A 15,573-nucleotide genomic window follows, 5' to 3' on the forward strand; every position below is an offset into this window, starting at 1 on the left:
CGTAGAACCATCTGCCCCACAGATCTCCACTGACTTACATCTGTCATGTCTTTCTAAAAGTCATTGTGAACTTCAAGTGGGAACACATTTTTCCCTGGAAATATAATTATTCTCCACACAACTGTCCACTGAATTTGGATGGAATCTGTTGAAATCCCTCTGCTAAGGCCGGCTGACAGGCCTTGACTGCACAGATATCTTTATTTAGCTCCGCTGTGACGTGAATGTTAATGACAGGCAGAAGAACAGAGTGCCTGTTCAGAAATCAATGTTAAAAAAGCAGCTGTTTGTGATTATTTATGTCCACTTCTTTCAATCAAGCAGAGTTATGGGAAGTTGACATTTCCTCCTACACCTCTGAAGCCAAAACTTATCAGCTACAGAGATTTAAAAAAAAGAATTCTGACTATTTTTACTCATAAAATATGAGCAGAGCTGGGAAACCATCTGGAATGCCAGTGTTCAATTTGACAAACAAGACTGGGTGGAGATTTGTGACCTTAACCCGCGCTGTGCTTTTGCTGCCACCTCGTATTGATTAAGCCTCCTCGCATGGACATGGACCCAGCTGTGCTTCTTGATTCTCTCTTTCCTTTTCTGACCTCCTTGGCTGTCCTAGGGGAGCCACAGTTTCTCAGCTGACCAGAAACCCATGTCAGGATTTATTCTAATCTATATTGATCTTTTCAAAAATTCTCCTAGATCAGTCCTTTCCACCACAGGGATTTAAAGTTGGCAAAACTCAGATTGAGCGATTGATCTGGATCCTATCTATGTCAAATAGTTGATTCAATTACATGTATAATTAGATTCACCACAATAAAATGTGGTACCTATTTCTCAAGATTGTAAAAGGACTGCACTGAATTACAAATACTAATATTTCAAGCGGATTTGAGGATTCCTACCTGGAATCAAAGTATGGATCTTCAAATTCCTTTTATTCACTGTGAAAGATTAAACATAGTTATGCCAATATCAATCAGCTGAAATTATAATCACACAATTGCAGCCCATGAATCTCCTGCTTCGATGTACATGGCGTAACAGCATGAGTGCTGTTCCACTTACTTCCATACAAGTGCCTCAGGTCTCTTATCCTTTATTATCTTCATAGAAATTAAGATTATGAAAGAAGAGAAAGAATGAAATAAAGAAATATTAGAAAATCTACAACCAGGAATAGACTTAAGGAATAAAGCTGCTAAAAGGGAAATAAGCAGGGATGAGAAGAGACATATAAACATTTAGCTGATGAACTAGTTAAAAATAAATAGACTGGGCCAATGTTGCTTTCTGTTTTTCCTTTTCATTTGAATATGTCAAGAGTAATTATCTCTTTACTGCCAAGGAACCAGTGGTACCATCGATACGTCGGACAGCATAAACCTGATGGAAACTTGGGTGCGTATGAAGTGAAACAAAAACCTCATCCATTATACACATTGTACATTTCTTTAAAATAAGCATGAAAATTTGGTTCAGTTGAACCGCTGCAAGGCTTTGAAAATCAATAAGCAAAAACAAAGGCCATAAAACTGTAGACGAGTTTCTGACACACATGGACTGAAATTAACTACTGCGACATCTGACACCTCATTTACTTTAAACCTTGAAAGTCTGCACTTCTAAAGCAACAACACGTCTGTTTGATAAATCGATAGAAGGCGCAGAGCAACATGAGCGAGGAGTCAACAGTGCATTATCTCAATTTAAATTTAATGATCAGTGAACAGTGCTGAGGAAGATGTCCAACTTTTTAATGATAATGCAACTGAACAATAAAGTTGACGACTTTACAAGAGCCATCTCAGGATTGTTATAAATAAATATAAACTAATATAATAATAAATGTAAAACAGTATATAATTGCTACATGTACATACAGTATATGTTGTACATTCCTTGTGTACACTGTGATAAATGATAATAATATTGGATGTGGATGTGGCATCCTGATAGTAATAGGGTGGACCATCACAATCAATTCCATTATGGAATAATCGATTCTGTCTCCATGGTCTCCAGGAACAGGAAGCAGCAAAAATGGGTGATTATGTCTGTTTAATTACATTTAGTTGAGTCTTCTAACCAGTAATCTTGTATCCATTTAAGGATATTTAATTGGATTGTATCTAGATTTTAAAAAGTTTCAGACAGACATAGTACAGTTGTATTAGTGTCAGTGTGACTGATCAATATCATCAGGTTAAACCTACCACCTTGGTAGGTTTAAATAACAAATAGGTCGTGGTTTAAATAACAGTGTTGACTTAAAAGCCTTTCGAGTTGCAGTGTGCACTTTGCTGACTGGCTGATGACACTTTTACCGTCCTTGTGATGTGTGGGCCTGTGAGCTGGGAGGAGATTAAAAGGCACCAGTTTCTCAGAGGCAGCAGAGATCAATCATGGCTCATTTTGGTACTTTATGTGAGCATAGCCCTAGCCAGCATTGAGAGAGAGAAAATATTTGGTTTCACAACTGTTCCAATGCAAATATAAAGCTGAAAAACACACACCACATGTTTGCATTCTTCGGCAGGCAAAAGACAGTTGATTCATGGATCCGATCCTGGAAAGAATTTACGATGCCAAGAGGGCATGGCAACCATTTCAGAACAAACACCGATCCCACACCAAAACACCTGAGAAGATTGAGGATGGAAAGCAAAGGTATAACTAAATATTGGGAGTTTTAAGAGCAACATTTCTTTAACCAGAAAGTCTCGGACTGCTCAGCTGCCTCATACAACATTTCAACTTTATTAACGCCCTTTGTTGGTAAATGCTATTTGAGGTCAGGCCATGGGTCAAGAAATTTGTCACTGTAACAGATTATTGACAGGCAGCGCCCCTGAATTTCACAGAACGTATCCAGTCATAGAGTTATTAATTGCAGTTTGACACGTGACGGAGTTTAAAAAAAGAGAGAATGTTATCTTAAACCCCTGGCTGTTACTCCCAGAACTCCCTAATCTGTGCCGTAAAATGGAGCATGGATACACTGGCATGCCAATTCTGCAGAATAATTGAAGCATCCAGAACTGTGATGCACTCCCAGAGTGGATTAGGAGAGTTTATCAGCACCAACACGCTGTGGTGCTCATTGTCTGCATACTGCTGTGAAGAAGTGGCTGCATAGAGCACTAAGTCCTTGGTTTTGGTCACCAACAGCCCTTGGGGTGCACTTGGTGTTAGTCAATTAGAATATAGTGAAAGACTTTCTTGGTCAGTGTTTTTCATGGTATATTACTGATTCTCTACACTCCATCAAAATTGGTGGGTGAATTCTTTTGGTGCTCTTAATTTGAATTTGAATTAATTTCAAGCAATTATGACACGGGAGCTGCTGACACAGAAGTGGAAGGAGCAAACGAGCTACACGCAGAATCTTAACCCCTAATATTACAAATCTGCATCTCATTAATGATAAAAAAAGAAAAAGTTGCTCTTTGATCAGAATGGATTTAAAAAAAGAAACCCCAGTGCTTTAGCATACGTAATTAATTACATAATAAAACTCCAAATACATAACCTCAGTAAAGTCAACCTCTAAATAGGGAAATTATAGAAGCGCCGCAAAACCACCTCAGCCAGACAACTCACATTTTAATCTCCCAACAAACATTCCACCAAACCACTAATGAGGTTCGGGAACACACACAGTTGTGCACAACATGCAATCAGACAAGTTGTGTTGTTAGGAACACAAGACTGTCCACCATAACAAGGCCGATAGATCAAAAACAGTGGATATTGTGCACGCACACACGCACACAGAGACACACACGCGCACGCACGCACACACACACACACACACACACACACACCATTACCGGCACACTGGATAAACCACTTGCTAAAAGCTTATGATGAGGCTTTTAAATGACAACCTGCCAGTGCCCTGAGCAAAGCCCTCTGCCCCCACCCCCCAACAAACACCACCACAAATATGCACTCTGACACCCACAGATCGACCCATATACCCACAGGGAAAAACATTTGTATACAGCTATAACTACAGCAGAAGAATAAATATATGTGAGTAAATATTCTTCGCACAAATATCCTTCAAACCATAACAGACAGTATATTGATGTGCATCTGTCTCAGGATCCCATTTAAAAGAACACTCTTGTCATTTTAAATCTAGATTTAAAAGTAATATTTGGATGAGCAGCCAGTAAAACATTTTTTCTAGCCACATAATTGTGAACTTCATGAAAAATTCATGATGTGTCAAGGATTTCGTGGCCAGTTTGGTAACATGGTTTACATCGAGAATGGAAAAAACAGTCCCCGTATGCCGCCTTAACCTTAAGGGCTATAAACAGCACTCCTGATGTATGTGTACATTAGGCTGATGAGTTCATATCATTGTGACGCTTGATAGAGACCATCTGGTTGGTTCTGAGGTACAGAAAGTAATGCTCCTGGCAAAGAAAAACATTACGTTGACAAAGACTGGCACTTTAGATCAACAGGAAGTCGATGTGATGACAGTAGTGACGTCAAATGCTTGCATAATCAATAACTCTTGCATATCGCAAATACTTGTCTTATTCCCCGTAAACTCACAAGCGCATACCTCAGAGTTGCGTTCAGAATAAACAGGAAATGTAGTGCATGTGAAACCCGGAATACCACCAGAGCCCACAGATGTGAAGTAGATTACTCCCCCTTTTGCCAGCCCCTCTTTCCACTGCAAAGAAAGAAATCATTGAGTTTCTGCCTTTTCTAAATACATTCCCCTCCCCTCCAAGCAGCAGACAGGGGAACACAGACAACCAGACATCCAGCCAAACCATAATTGTGTGTTCGTGTGTCTGCATTTTTTTTATCCTCCCTGTGACATGAAGAAGTAAAGCAAGTAGTGAGAATTAGTTCTCAGTGCCTCTTTAGTCCTGAGACATTGAGCCTCAATTTACTTGTCTGAACAAGTGGAGGTAGCAGTAAAAATCGCTGGAAGTGGTAAGTCTGGATTCAGGGTTTATACAGAAAAACCTTTCTTTTAAAGGGCAGTGAGGACCGCGTTTCTATTTAGGTTCATTGTACCGGTACATGTTTATGCCTGTATAGATATGTGTCCATATGGCTTTAACTCTAACTGTAAGCATGCAAGTCCTCATATTTTCTATATTGTCTTATAAAAGGAAGCAGAAGCATGAGCGTTGTGACACCTGTCAAACACACATACACAGATACTTTAGCTGTAGATGCTCTAAAGCCTTATTCTAACACCTCTACATGCTATAATAATAATAATAACGTTTCATTATTAATAACACATATTTTCAACGTTTATATATAACGCTTGTCTTTCCCTCCTGCTGCAGACAGCAGAGGTTCTAAAAATTTAAGTCAAAAATAGTGGACTGTAAAAGTCACTTCACACTGACAGATCCCTCACAGTAAAAGTCACTGCAGCCACAGAAAATCTGAAGACAAACACTCTTTTAACTGAGGCTCCAGACGTCAGCACAGACATTTTCCAAAGACAAAGGCAACTGCTCCTGCCAATCCTTGACAACAGACGCACCCTGAGCCTGTTAGCAGCTCTCTGAGACGCTGAGTTAATGTCAGTGAGTGTCCTTTGACTTATAACTTTCATACTGCTGCAGCTGTTGACGAAGACAGAGACAAAGTTATATTTCAAGATGAATTACGTCTCCATTTGGCTGCGATCTACCAGTAGGCTGAAGCTTTTTTCACTTTATGGCAAGGTTCTGATTTATTAAAGTCTAAACACAAGCAGTCTAAACACAAGTGAAAGTTTTAAAGATGCTGTGCTGCTACTCTCGGTTTAAACATTTCCATTATTCACCCTCACAAAAACATAGGTTCGGCAATAGAAACATATGAAAATGATGTATATTTCTTTAAATGCTATTTAATAAGTAAAGTAAATTAGTTACTCTAACACAGTCCAAAGCTTTTACAGACTGGAATTGAAGATTTAGGTTACAACTGCTGAGGTCACCACCGAAAATAAACACTAAGTGGGGAATGAAGGAAGTAGGAAGACAGCATCTGGGAGTATTATGGAAAACAAGTTTATGTTCACCGTGTCCGTTTCTGCAAAGAGACTGAGACTCAGAGTACTAGCTGGACCTGGTCTCCTACTGCTGCCTCTTAACCACAACCTTCTACACAAGCGTCGACTGGCAAAGCCGTCTCTACAGGCACGGCAATCCAGACTAATCTCAAACACTGTTCCCCAATGGTGGAAGGACCTGCAGAGCTCTCTCAGAACAGGGGCAAACCTCTCTGCCTTTAAAAAGCTCTTGAAGACAAAGCTCTTCTGAGAACACCTGCTCTAGTAACAGCATCTTTCTCCTCCTGTCTCACATCACCTCCTCTCTCCTTCTCACTTGTTTGTGTCCCTCTTTACTATCTTTCCATTGCTCTGCACTGTTAGTTGGTAGTTGTGCTGGTACCAGGCAGTTTAGGACTTAAGGTAGTTTTTTTAGTATTTCCATGACAAAGGAGTTAAAGTGGGATTTCAGATTAGAAAAATTAAAATAATTTCAAAGTCACAGTAAAACAAAACAAAAATGACCATCTCACAACAAAAAGAGCTCTGCCAAAGGCTTCACCTCAACAGCATAGTTTAGACATTTATGATGCTGGACTAATACTGTTATTATTATGCCTAACAAATAATCAGTTTATGTTGAGTGACATCTGCTTAATCCATACCATAGGGTAATGCAGTGAAAAAGACAGAGGTAGAGACAGAGCTGTTCTCTCATACATTCTTTATAAATGACTCAACTGTATCATTGCATTTCAGATTTAACACAGGGTTATTCATGCCAGCTTGACCTTGTCAGTGTGATGTCACTTACCATTGTAACGTTTTTGGTCATGATAAGGAAAACAGGGTAAAAATCTTCCTTTTGAGTTTATAAATGAATCTGAAAATTTTCAGGTCTTTGGTTCACTCACCTCTCCCTCTCTCTGATTCCAGATTAAAATGTGCTTGATGGCCTTCATCTTGGCCTGGGTATCCATGGCAACCCCAATGCTCTGTCAAACTGAAGAGTGGGGCTCAGGCTCGGACGTGTTCTCTGTAATGACCAACAACTACACAATACAGGTCGTGGGTGACGAGCCTCAGAAGACGAGCAACAGCCACGAATGGTTCACCTCAGCAGATTTCTCCTCATCATCTTCACCAAGGCTGCAGGCTGAGCATCAGCTGGACAGATGTTCAGTCCACTTCAGCACTTCATCTCGAAGACTGAAGGCAGACAACGAGCAGCTGGCTTATATGCACACTGTGCAGCATGGAAACAAGGCTGTGATGGACAACTTACTGCAGTTTGTTGGGGCAGAGCTGGGAGATGAGCGGTACGAGGATGTGATCAAGGAAAATATTATCCGCATCCAAGAGGACCAGAAGACCTGCCATGAGGTGGTCAAGAAAGCTGAGGACGACATGCAAGAGCAGTTGGAGGGAGAAGCTGTGGCCATGCTCACGGGGATGAAGAAGTGAGTTCAATCCATCATTCCACAGTTTACCTTGTTAATCATTTACTGTCTCACCCTTTGCTGCTTTTCACTGGTCCGTTTGTCCTCCGAGCAGAATCAGGGAAGAGTCCAAAGCTTTTGAAGACATGCTTCATGCAACGATTGGCATCGCTGACCGACTGGAGATCTCTTCCAAAGTTCTGCAATCTGCTTTCACCAAACAGCTGAAAGACATCGCAAAAATCCATCGCTAAGCTGCTGCATTTCACTACACCCGATTGAGCACCTTACAACACGTTATCACTCTGATAGAACAAATATTTTTCAGACTGATAAACAAATGGCCAATCATGGAAGTGCTACATCAGCTGATTACAAAGCCAAATCTCTGTCAATGTCATGACTGTGACTTTTTACAGCTCCACCGTGAGGTCCAGAGGACAACAACACACAAACAAATTTATCTTACAATAGTTGTTCAACAAAGTGCATTTCTCATCACCTATTAATATATACATACTTACCTATATCTTCATCTTTTTTAGACCTAATGTGCAGAACATGTATTAAAATGTTACATGGATAAATGGAAAACAACACTCAGAGAGAGAAGAGATCTATCAAGAAGTTCATTTCCCACCATATGGTGATTGACATCCATAGTACGGTATATAATGTATATGAGCAGTAGCAGCACAAGGTCAAAGGTCAAACTCCATCCGAATTCCGCAACATCACCAACATTTAATCAGGTATTCCACTGACCATTCTCAACCTTTCCTGAAAAGTTTATTAAAATCCACTCATAACTGAGTAATTTAGCTAATAATCAAATAAACTCCAGCTGCCACTTAACCTCCTCCGTGGATGGAAATATCAGCTGTCTAATATCAAGCATTACCACTAATGAGCAGCTCTCAGTCACAGAAACAACACAGATCCCGTGTGGCTTTGGAGAGTGAACGGTGTGCCAGTGCAAGAATTTGAATGAGCACAGCAAAAAAATAATTATGGGTTGGAATAAAACGGGGACCCTTCAAATAATTTTTAACCTCATAACCACAATTTGTTGGTTTTTTCTATCCAAGAATCATTTGTGGATATTCAGTGAGGTCAGATGTGGCAACAGTAAGTAGGTAGGTTCAGGTCAAGCTTGGTATTTACTTAAAACCAGGTTTGCTTAGTGAGCCAAAATAATGATTCTCCTAGTTTTCTCCAGAAGACGCTTCGCATTAGCCCTGTTCAGGGTGAGAACAGGGCCAAGGTCAGATGGCTGATGTATACTAATGAAGAATCCAGCAAGAGGATGGAGAAAACTACTACAAGGAGCTGTGTTTACATTGATAGCATCGTAAAAATGCAGCAATCTAATATTTTATATAGGAATTCCAATGATTGGGAATAAATAATACGAGTGAAGAGGGGAAGGTGCATAATGTCTGCCTTTTAACCACTAAAACGAATGGGCCCAAAAATAATTTACATCCCGATTGCCCTATAGAATCTTTTAAAGGCGATGTTTAGTTTTGCATTTGTCAGCATCTTTGCACAGCGGCAAGAACACTATGTATATTAATTCACGGAGTCTTCCCTATAGCTGTTTAAGATATAAACAGTATGGACATAGAGGTTTATTAAACTGTACATGCCACATATTTACAATGTATTTTTATAAGAAATAATGATAGTAAATAAATGAGTCAATGGTTATTCTATCCTATCCTGTGTGTGTGTGTGTGTGTGAGAGAGAGAGAGACATAGAGAGAGAGAGCGTGTGTGAGAGAGTGAAAGAGAAAAAGAGGAGGGACTCTCACAGGTACCAGGAGGTTCCCAGACATGCCTTGTCCTCTGACAGTGAATGATGCACATTTGGGGACCCACAAGTACTTTTAGAAAATACATTTTCTTCTTTTGAGGCGAGTTAATGCGTCCTCGGTGTGTTATGAGGGCATCACTGTGACCTGCAGGACAGCGCTGTATCCTGATTCAGCAACGGGTGACGGATCGCTCGCCGGCCGGCTGCTCGAATAACTCAAGCCTGGTCGTGGATGAAGCAGGGGCGGGCGAAACATACCGACAGTGAGGGTGTGCGTGGAGCTGTTCGGCCAGGCTGTCGCCGTGGTCTCCCCCAGCGCGCCGTCTCAGCAGTGGACAACTTGTCCTGCCATGCTTCCCGGGTGCGAAGATGACAGATTTGGCTCACAGAACTCGCTTTCAGCAAGACGCCGTTTGGAAAGTATACGGAACCGCCTCCGTACTCACCGATGAAGTTGGATTTTTTTCCGTAAAAGTTCAAAATGAGACGCAACCACCTGTTCGGTTCCATGTTGGCTGTTCTTTGCTGGCTGTTCTCGTCGCAGACAGGTACGCACTTTTTTAAAATGTTTGTCCTAAACTAAATACCTTTATCCCACACAAACCAAAATACCGCCTTTACTTCTATATTTAACTATAAAACATTTTTGTTTTTGTATTAAGGGATAAAGATTTGCCTGTATGAAAGTTTAATTCATTAAAACGCCGAGCATAACACCTGCGCATTATATTTCACATCATCTCCCATAATGCAACTCACCTTCTGATAAGTCATCACGTAGCTGGCTGAAGCTACAGTTAATTACTGTCAAATTTGATCGATCTATTTTAAATAGTTTAATATTGAATAATCCAAAACATCAATACAATGGATAGAATGAATGACTAAATAAATGAATTAAGTAACATTCATTTTTCTTGAGTTTCTAGCAATATTTGGTACAGATAAGACGTTTACAAATATAAACACTAAAGAGCATTTTTCAAAACTTTCAAAAGTAACAGTGCAAATATTTTAAACAATCTACATTGCAATCACAATGATTAAACAAATGAAAACAACATCCATATGATGATTTATGGTTCACATTGCAGAATGCCCCTTATTCATTTTACTCCACCAGTGTCACATTGGATGGTGTGTAGCCTTAGTTTAAAGTATGGATTTTTCAGCTAAAAGTGCCTATTAGTAAGGTAACCAGTAATCAGGTAATTAATCATATGCTGACATAGTTCTAATCAGAGAGTTCAGTTTTAATAAGGCTTTCCATTTCAATCAGCTCCCCTGAAAATGTGTTTCTGCGTTGCTATTTTAGCAAACATTACATTTCAACAGCCCAATGTTGCAAAATAGCCTTTGGCGCGAGAAAGCTGCTGACTGGTTCACCCAAACCGGTCAGCCTTTCAAACGCCCCTCGCCAAGGGGCTTGGCCAACAGCCCGACGCCGGCAGCCAGGCATTCTGGATGTTGGAGGTGTCACCTCAGTTCAGATCCTGGCTGGCAGGAGGCTTTGATCAATAGCAGCGCAGAGCCCCTTTCAAGCCTTACATCTGGTCCGTCCCAGATGCACAGACAGATGAGCGTGCACCACCCCGACTGTCAGACGAACAGGTACGAAGTCTCTTGTGCCTCCTTGTTTGCCAAATGAAATTAGATTGTGATGGCAGTGACAGGAGAGACCAAAGTATCCTGGGAAAATTAAATCGGAATTCTAAATGTTTTGTTAGACGCCTACACACGGGATGCGTGTGTAATCCCACACATGTGATCATGTTAGATTGTTCCGTACAAAGGAGATTGGAGTTTTCTTACGCATACATGTATAGTGTTGGTTTGGGTTACTGAGTAAGAGTTGTAGATATGTCGCCTTTCTCTCCAACACAATAAAACAATTTCACACTTCACTTGTGGTGCTCCCACACCAAAAAAGGACACCTGGAAAACTGAAGATCTCTCAGAGAATACATGAATTTGTGACCTGAGAAAAATCTTACAGATGTTCTATTTACAAGAAAAGTCATCTGTTCTTATTAAAATATATATTCTTGTATTGGAGTGAACTCTCTTTAAACCCTTTAAGATAGTTCTTCATTTGCTCATCCTTCGTTTGGGGGATGTTAATACATTTCAGCGGGTTTAACACCACCACAAGTCACCTACGGACACATAATGATGTGGCCTTGGTGAAGCGACCCACGTCCAAGGCTCTCCTTATCTTATCCAGGATGTGTTTAAAAGCACGGAGACTCCGTCCTTAGATATTGGTTTTTGATGTCAGCTTTGGTTTGTTTTGGATCACAACAGTTTTTATAGAAGTATTATGAAATAGAATTTACTTTGCATTTTACGTGAGCTCAAATTCTTGATTTTGTAGCTTGGCTGGTTCAGGAACGTCATCCTGTATCAGGCAGCCAGGGTAGAGTAGCTAAATGAAGATGAAAAAGCTCCAATCTTTCACCCTCTGCTTCACATGTCACTTAATTGTTTTATGCATCAGTTGTGATGCAGTGACAGACAGTTTGACAATAAACACCCCTTGCTGGTGAGAAATTAGCTCACCTCCACTTAACACAAGCAAGTAATGATGTGTGTAATTGACTCTGAACACATTTATAAAGGTGCATGCGATAATCCCCGAGGGAGAGGATTCCTGTCTGTTTCCATGCTGCTGCCGTCCATCCTAAAGAAAAATGATCTAGAGCCCACGTCCCTGCTGCAAATCTAGGCGGCATAGTTGCTGCTTATTATAAAGCTGCATGTACACGATAATCACATTTTTGAGAAGCGGTAAAGGTGTGTGTGTGTGTGGGGGGGGGACGGATACATCATCGCTCTGCTCTTACTGGCCTGGAAGGGTTTTAGCAGGCAGGAAAAGGCTCAGGTGGTTCTTGTGTCTCATATTAGACCTGTCCTTGTGGAAGGTTTGTTAATATTCAAAAGGAGTGTGTCTGCAGTTCTTTGTAGCCAGAAGACCCACTCGCATGCTGAGGATGACCTCTTCAAGAAGCTGTTTGCTGGTTACAACAAGTATTCCAGACCCGTGCCCAACGTCACTGACGTGGTCATCGTCAAGTTCGGACTATCCATCGCACAGCTCATCGATGTGGTAAGAGTTCAACAACAAAATCACACGTGTAAAGACTTTAATAGCAATAGTTAGGCAATAGTTAATCATTTTTGACTTGGCATCTGTGCAGAAGCTGTTCTGTTTTTGGAAGAGCACAACATCACTTCCAGGAGTTTGTTTACATGTACACAACTCTGCAAGTTTCAAGGACATCCTTTGTCGAAGATTTTTACATACGTTAGCAGAAATAAACTAGATTATGCACCCTCTACTCTGCCCTGTCAGGGAAAAAAACCCATCACAGAACATTTTACATCCACTTCCAGAGGCTGCAAAATATATTTAGATGTGACGACTTTGAGTCACTGGAGAATATTTCTGTCTCTAGGATGAGAAGAACCAAATGATGACGACCAATGTGTGGCTGAAACAGGTCTGGAAGCATCGCTTTCCCTATTCCTTTATTTTTAGCAGTGGTTTACAATCAATAACTTCTATAACCTCCCCCTCCCACCAGGAGTGGAATGACTATAAACTTCGCTGGAGGCCATCTGACTACGACAATGTGACGTCTATAAGAGTTCCATCAGAGCTGATATGGGTGCCAGACATCGTCCTCTACAACAAGTAAGAGCAGCAGACACCTAATGTCACAGTAAATAAACAGAATATTTCACTCGGAAGGTTCTAATCTCACTATTATTACCAGTTTGCGAGTATTTTAAAAGCCAGATGCAGTTAATCCTCACAATGGCACAAAAACAATGAAGACTAACATATAGATGACTTTCATTGAAGTGTTTTATATTTCATTGAATTAAATTATTGAAAATACCTCACAATAATTGTTCCAAATTAAGAAAAGCCTCACCTCATTCTAGTCTTTTTCACTTCTGGTATAAGCAGGTAATTGTATCAAGTAGGAGAGAACAGCTCATAGAAATTTAAAATGTTTATTTATAAGTAAGACAATGTAGTTGTAATGTGGTTCTAGTGAAAGATTATTATAAATATTTCGGCACCATGTGTTAAAATGCTGGTCTTTTTGCACTATTTGAGGATGGCGCCCTCTTGTGGATATGATTAACACCATCTTCAGATGAGCTGATTAAATATTAAGTGTTATTGCATTGATATTTTAACAAAAGGAATGCAAACACTTTATTGTTACAATACATATTCTTTGAATTTTAACCATTATACTGAGAATCATCAAATCCCTGTCTTCTCTGGGTATTGTTCAATAGATTAGTACACTTCTTTCTCATTACTCAATCCTCCTTGTGGTTACAAATTAAAACTGATGGGTTTGATAATGAAGTTTAGCTCCATCGAGCTGCCCAATCAGAGTCTCAGAGTGAAATTAGAAAAGGTGTGAAACCGATGAAACGATAAGGACTCCGCAGATGCTACTATCATAATCTTAGCAATTAATAATGAAAAGATTAACAGAGGAGATAATTATGAAGATCTTTAATGCATAGTTTGAAAGAAGAAAGTTTTTAATCGGTTCAGATTGCAGGAATGCGTAACCGTCACTGTCACTCATGTGATCTCTGCTGTTCCAGTGCAGACGGTGAATTTGCCGTCACCCACATGACCAAAGCTCACCTGTTCTACAATGGGAAAATCCTCTGGGTCCCCCCAGCCATCTATAAGAGCTCCTGCAGCATCGATGTCACCTTCTTCCCGTTTGATCAGCAGAACTGCAAGATGAAATTTGGCTCCTGGACGTATGACAAGGCCAAAATTGACTTGGAGCGAATTGAAAACACAGTGGACCTGAACAATTACTGGGAGAGCGGCGAATGGGCCATCATCAACGCTGTGGGAACGTACAACACGAAGAAGTATGACTGCTGCCACGAGATCTACCCCGATATCACCTATTTCTTCATCATCCGAAGGCTTCCCCTGTTTTACACCATCAACCTCATCATCCCGTGTTTGCTGATCTCGTGTCTCACAGTCTTGGTGTTTTATCTGCCGTCAGACTGTGGCGAGAAGATCACCCTGTGTATCTCTGTGCTGCTGTCCCTCACTGTCTTCCTCCTGCTCATCACTGAGATCATACCGTCCACGTCCCTCGTCATCCCGCTCATCGGCGAGTACCTCCTCTTCACCATGATCTTCGTGACGCTCTCCATCGTCATCACCGTCTTTGTGCTCAACGTGCACCATCGCTCTCCCAGTACCCACAAGATGCCCCGCTGGGTCCACTCCGTCTTTCTGGATCTGATCCCGCGCTGGCTGTTCATGCGGAGGCCAGCTCCGGACGGCCGGCGTCGAAGACTCTTGCTGCTCCAGCAGGAAGTGATGGCAGAGAGGAGGCGGGGCCGGCTAACGGGGTACAAATCTGGGAACTACCTCAGCACCTCAGCGAACTGGTTAATGGATGGGGCGCTGTCAGACGAACCCAACAGAAACAGCTACGAGGATTTAGAGCTGGGAATGCTGACCTCTTATTTTTCTTTCCGCCCGCCTTCGCCGAGACCTCTTGGAACTCCTCCGCCGACACAACAGAACAGCCAAAAGAAACAGGATGGGCCTGTGGGGACAAACAAACAGTTGTCAGGAGCCAGAATCACTGCTCAGAGGCTGACCAAAGCTGACAGTACAGTATCAGACTCATCCTTCCTGCTGTCACCCAGCATTATTCGTGCCCTGGAAGGGGTCCACTACATCGCAGACCATCTGAGGGCCGAGGACGCCGACTTCAGCGTAAGTATCTATGAAATACACTTCTTGTTCTTAATTCACTAGAACATATACTAATGTGAACTTATACGAGTCACTTATTGTATTGTATTTTATTTCTTTATGCTGCCATCTGCCAGCATCTGCTTACCGCTAATGGTGTTGAATTTCTTCAGAAATCCAGATTTACCACACATGGCATTTCTATTGAATTTTACCTCTTTTATGCTCCAACTTCTACGCAGGTCAAAGAGGACTGGAAATACGTCGCTATGGTGATTGACCGTATCTTCCTGTGGATGTTCATTATTGTGTGTCTGCTGGGGACCATCGGTCTGTTCCTACCGCCGTGGCTAGCTGGCATGATTTAGTTCTCAAAAAAACACACATTAAGGTTTGAAATTGAAAATGCCGTTGACCGCTTAGTGAGTTGTTTTTTTACCAGCCTCAGTTTTATCCACATGGGATCGTTCTTCCTTGTTTGGCAAAAAAAATAAATTTGAAAATATTTATCAACTGC

At 41.1% G+C, this 15,573-nt stretch overlaps 3 protein-coding genes across 6 annotated transcripts in view; 2 read left to right on the plus strand and 1 right to left on the minus strand.

Annotated features, from left to right (window-relative positions):
* Positions 1 to 7,051, minus strand: part of baalcb (BAALC binder of MAP3K1 and KLF4 b) — a 37,349-nt gene extending 30,298 nt beyond the window's left edge. Inside the window, exon 1 of the mRNA XM_003971699.3 lies at positions 6,949 to 7,051. The gene's annotated coding sequence lies outside the window, so the exon portion shown is untranslated. The remainder of the gene's footprint in view (positions 1 to 6,948) is intronic.
* On the plus strand, positions 4,774 to 8,080 carry LOC115252929 (uncharacterized). 2 transcript variants are annotated; one of them, XM_029849351.1, is made up of 3 exons: positions 4,774 to 4,971; positions 6,971 to 7,494; positions 7,589 to 8,080. In XM_029849351.1, the coding sequence occupies exons 2-3, from the start codon at positions 6,977 to 6,979 to the stop codon at positions 7,725 to 7,727; spliced, it is 657 nt and encodes a 218-aa protein (XP_029705211.1). In that variant the 5' UTR covers positions 4,774 to 4,971; positions 6,971 to 6,976; the 3' UTR covers positions 7,728 to 8,080. The 2 variants fall into 2 exon arrangements, with proteins under 2 accessions (XP_029705211.1, XP_029705212.1); XM_029849352.1 differs by lacking the exon at positions 4,774 to 4,971 and having other exon boundaries at positions 6,951 to 7,494.
* Positions 8,081 to 9,657: 1,577 nt separating this feature from the next.
* On the plus strand, positions 9,658 to 15,430 carry chrna2b (cholinergic receptor, nicotinic, alpha 2b (neuronal)). Of its 3 annotated transcripts, none has more exons than XM_011612046.2 (6): positions 9,658 to 9,837; positions 12,244 to 12,395; positions 12,745 to 12,789; positions 12,874 to 12,983; positions 13,925 to 15,077; positions 15,299 to 15,430. In XM_011612046.2, exons 1-6 carry the CDS (start codon positions 9,771 to 9,773, stop codon positions 15,422 to 15,424), a joined length of 1,653 nt encoding a protein of 550 aa, XP_011610348.2. In that variant the 5' UTR covers positions 9,658 to 9,770; the 3' UTR covers positions 15,425 to 15,430. The 3 variants fall into 3 exon arrangements, with proteins under 3 accessions (XP_011610348.2, XP_029705209.1, XP_029705210.1); XM_029849350.1 differs by lacking the exon at positions 9,658 to 9,837 and adding an exon at positions 9,864 to 10,900; XM_029849349.1 differs by having other exon boundaries at positions 12,745 to 12,983.
* Positions 15,431 to 15,573: the final 143 nt, after the last annotated feature.

The sequence above is a fragment of the Takifugu rubripes genome, chromosome 16 (genome assembly GCF_901000725.2).
Source record: "Takifugu rubripes chromosome 16, fTakRub1.2, whole genome shotgun sequence".
In the NCBI taxonomy this organism is placed as follows: domain Eukaryota; kingdom Metazoa; phylum Chordata; class Actinopteri; order Tetraodontiformes; family Tetraodontidae; genus Takifugu; species Takifugu rubripes.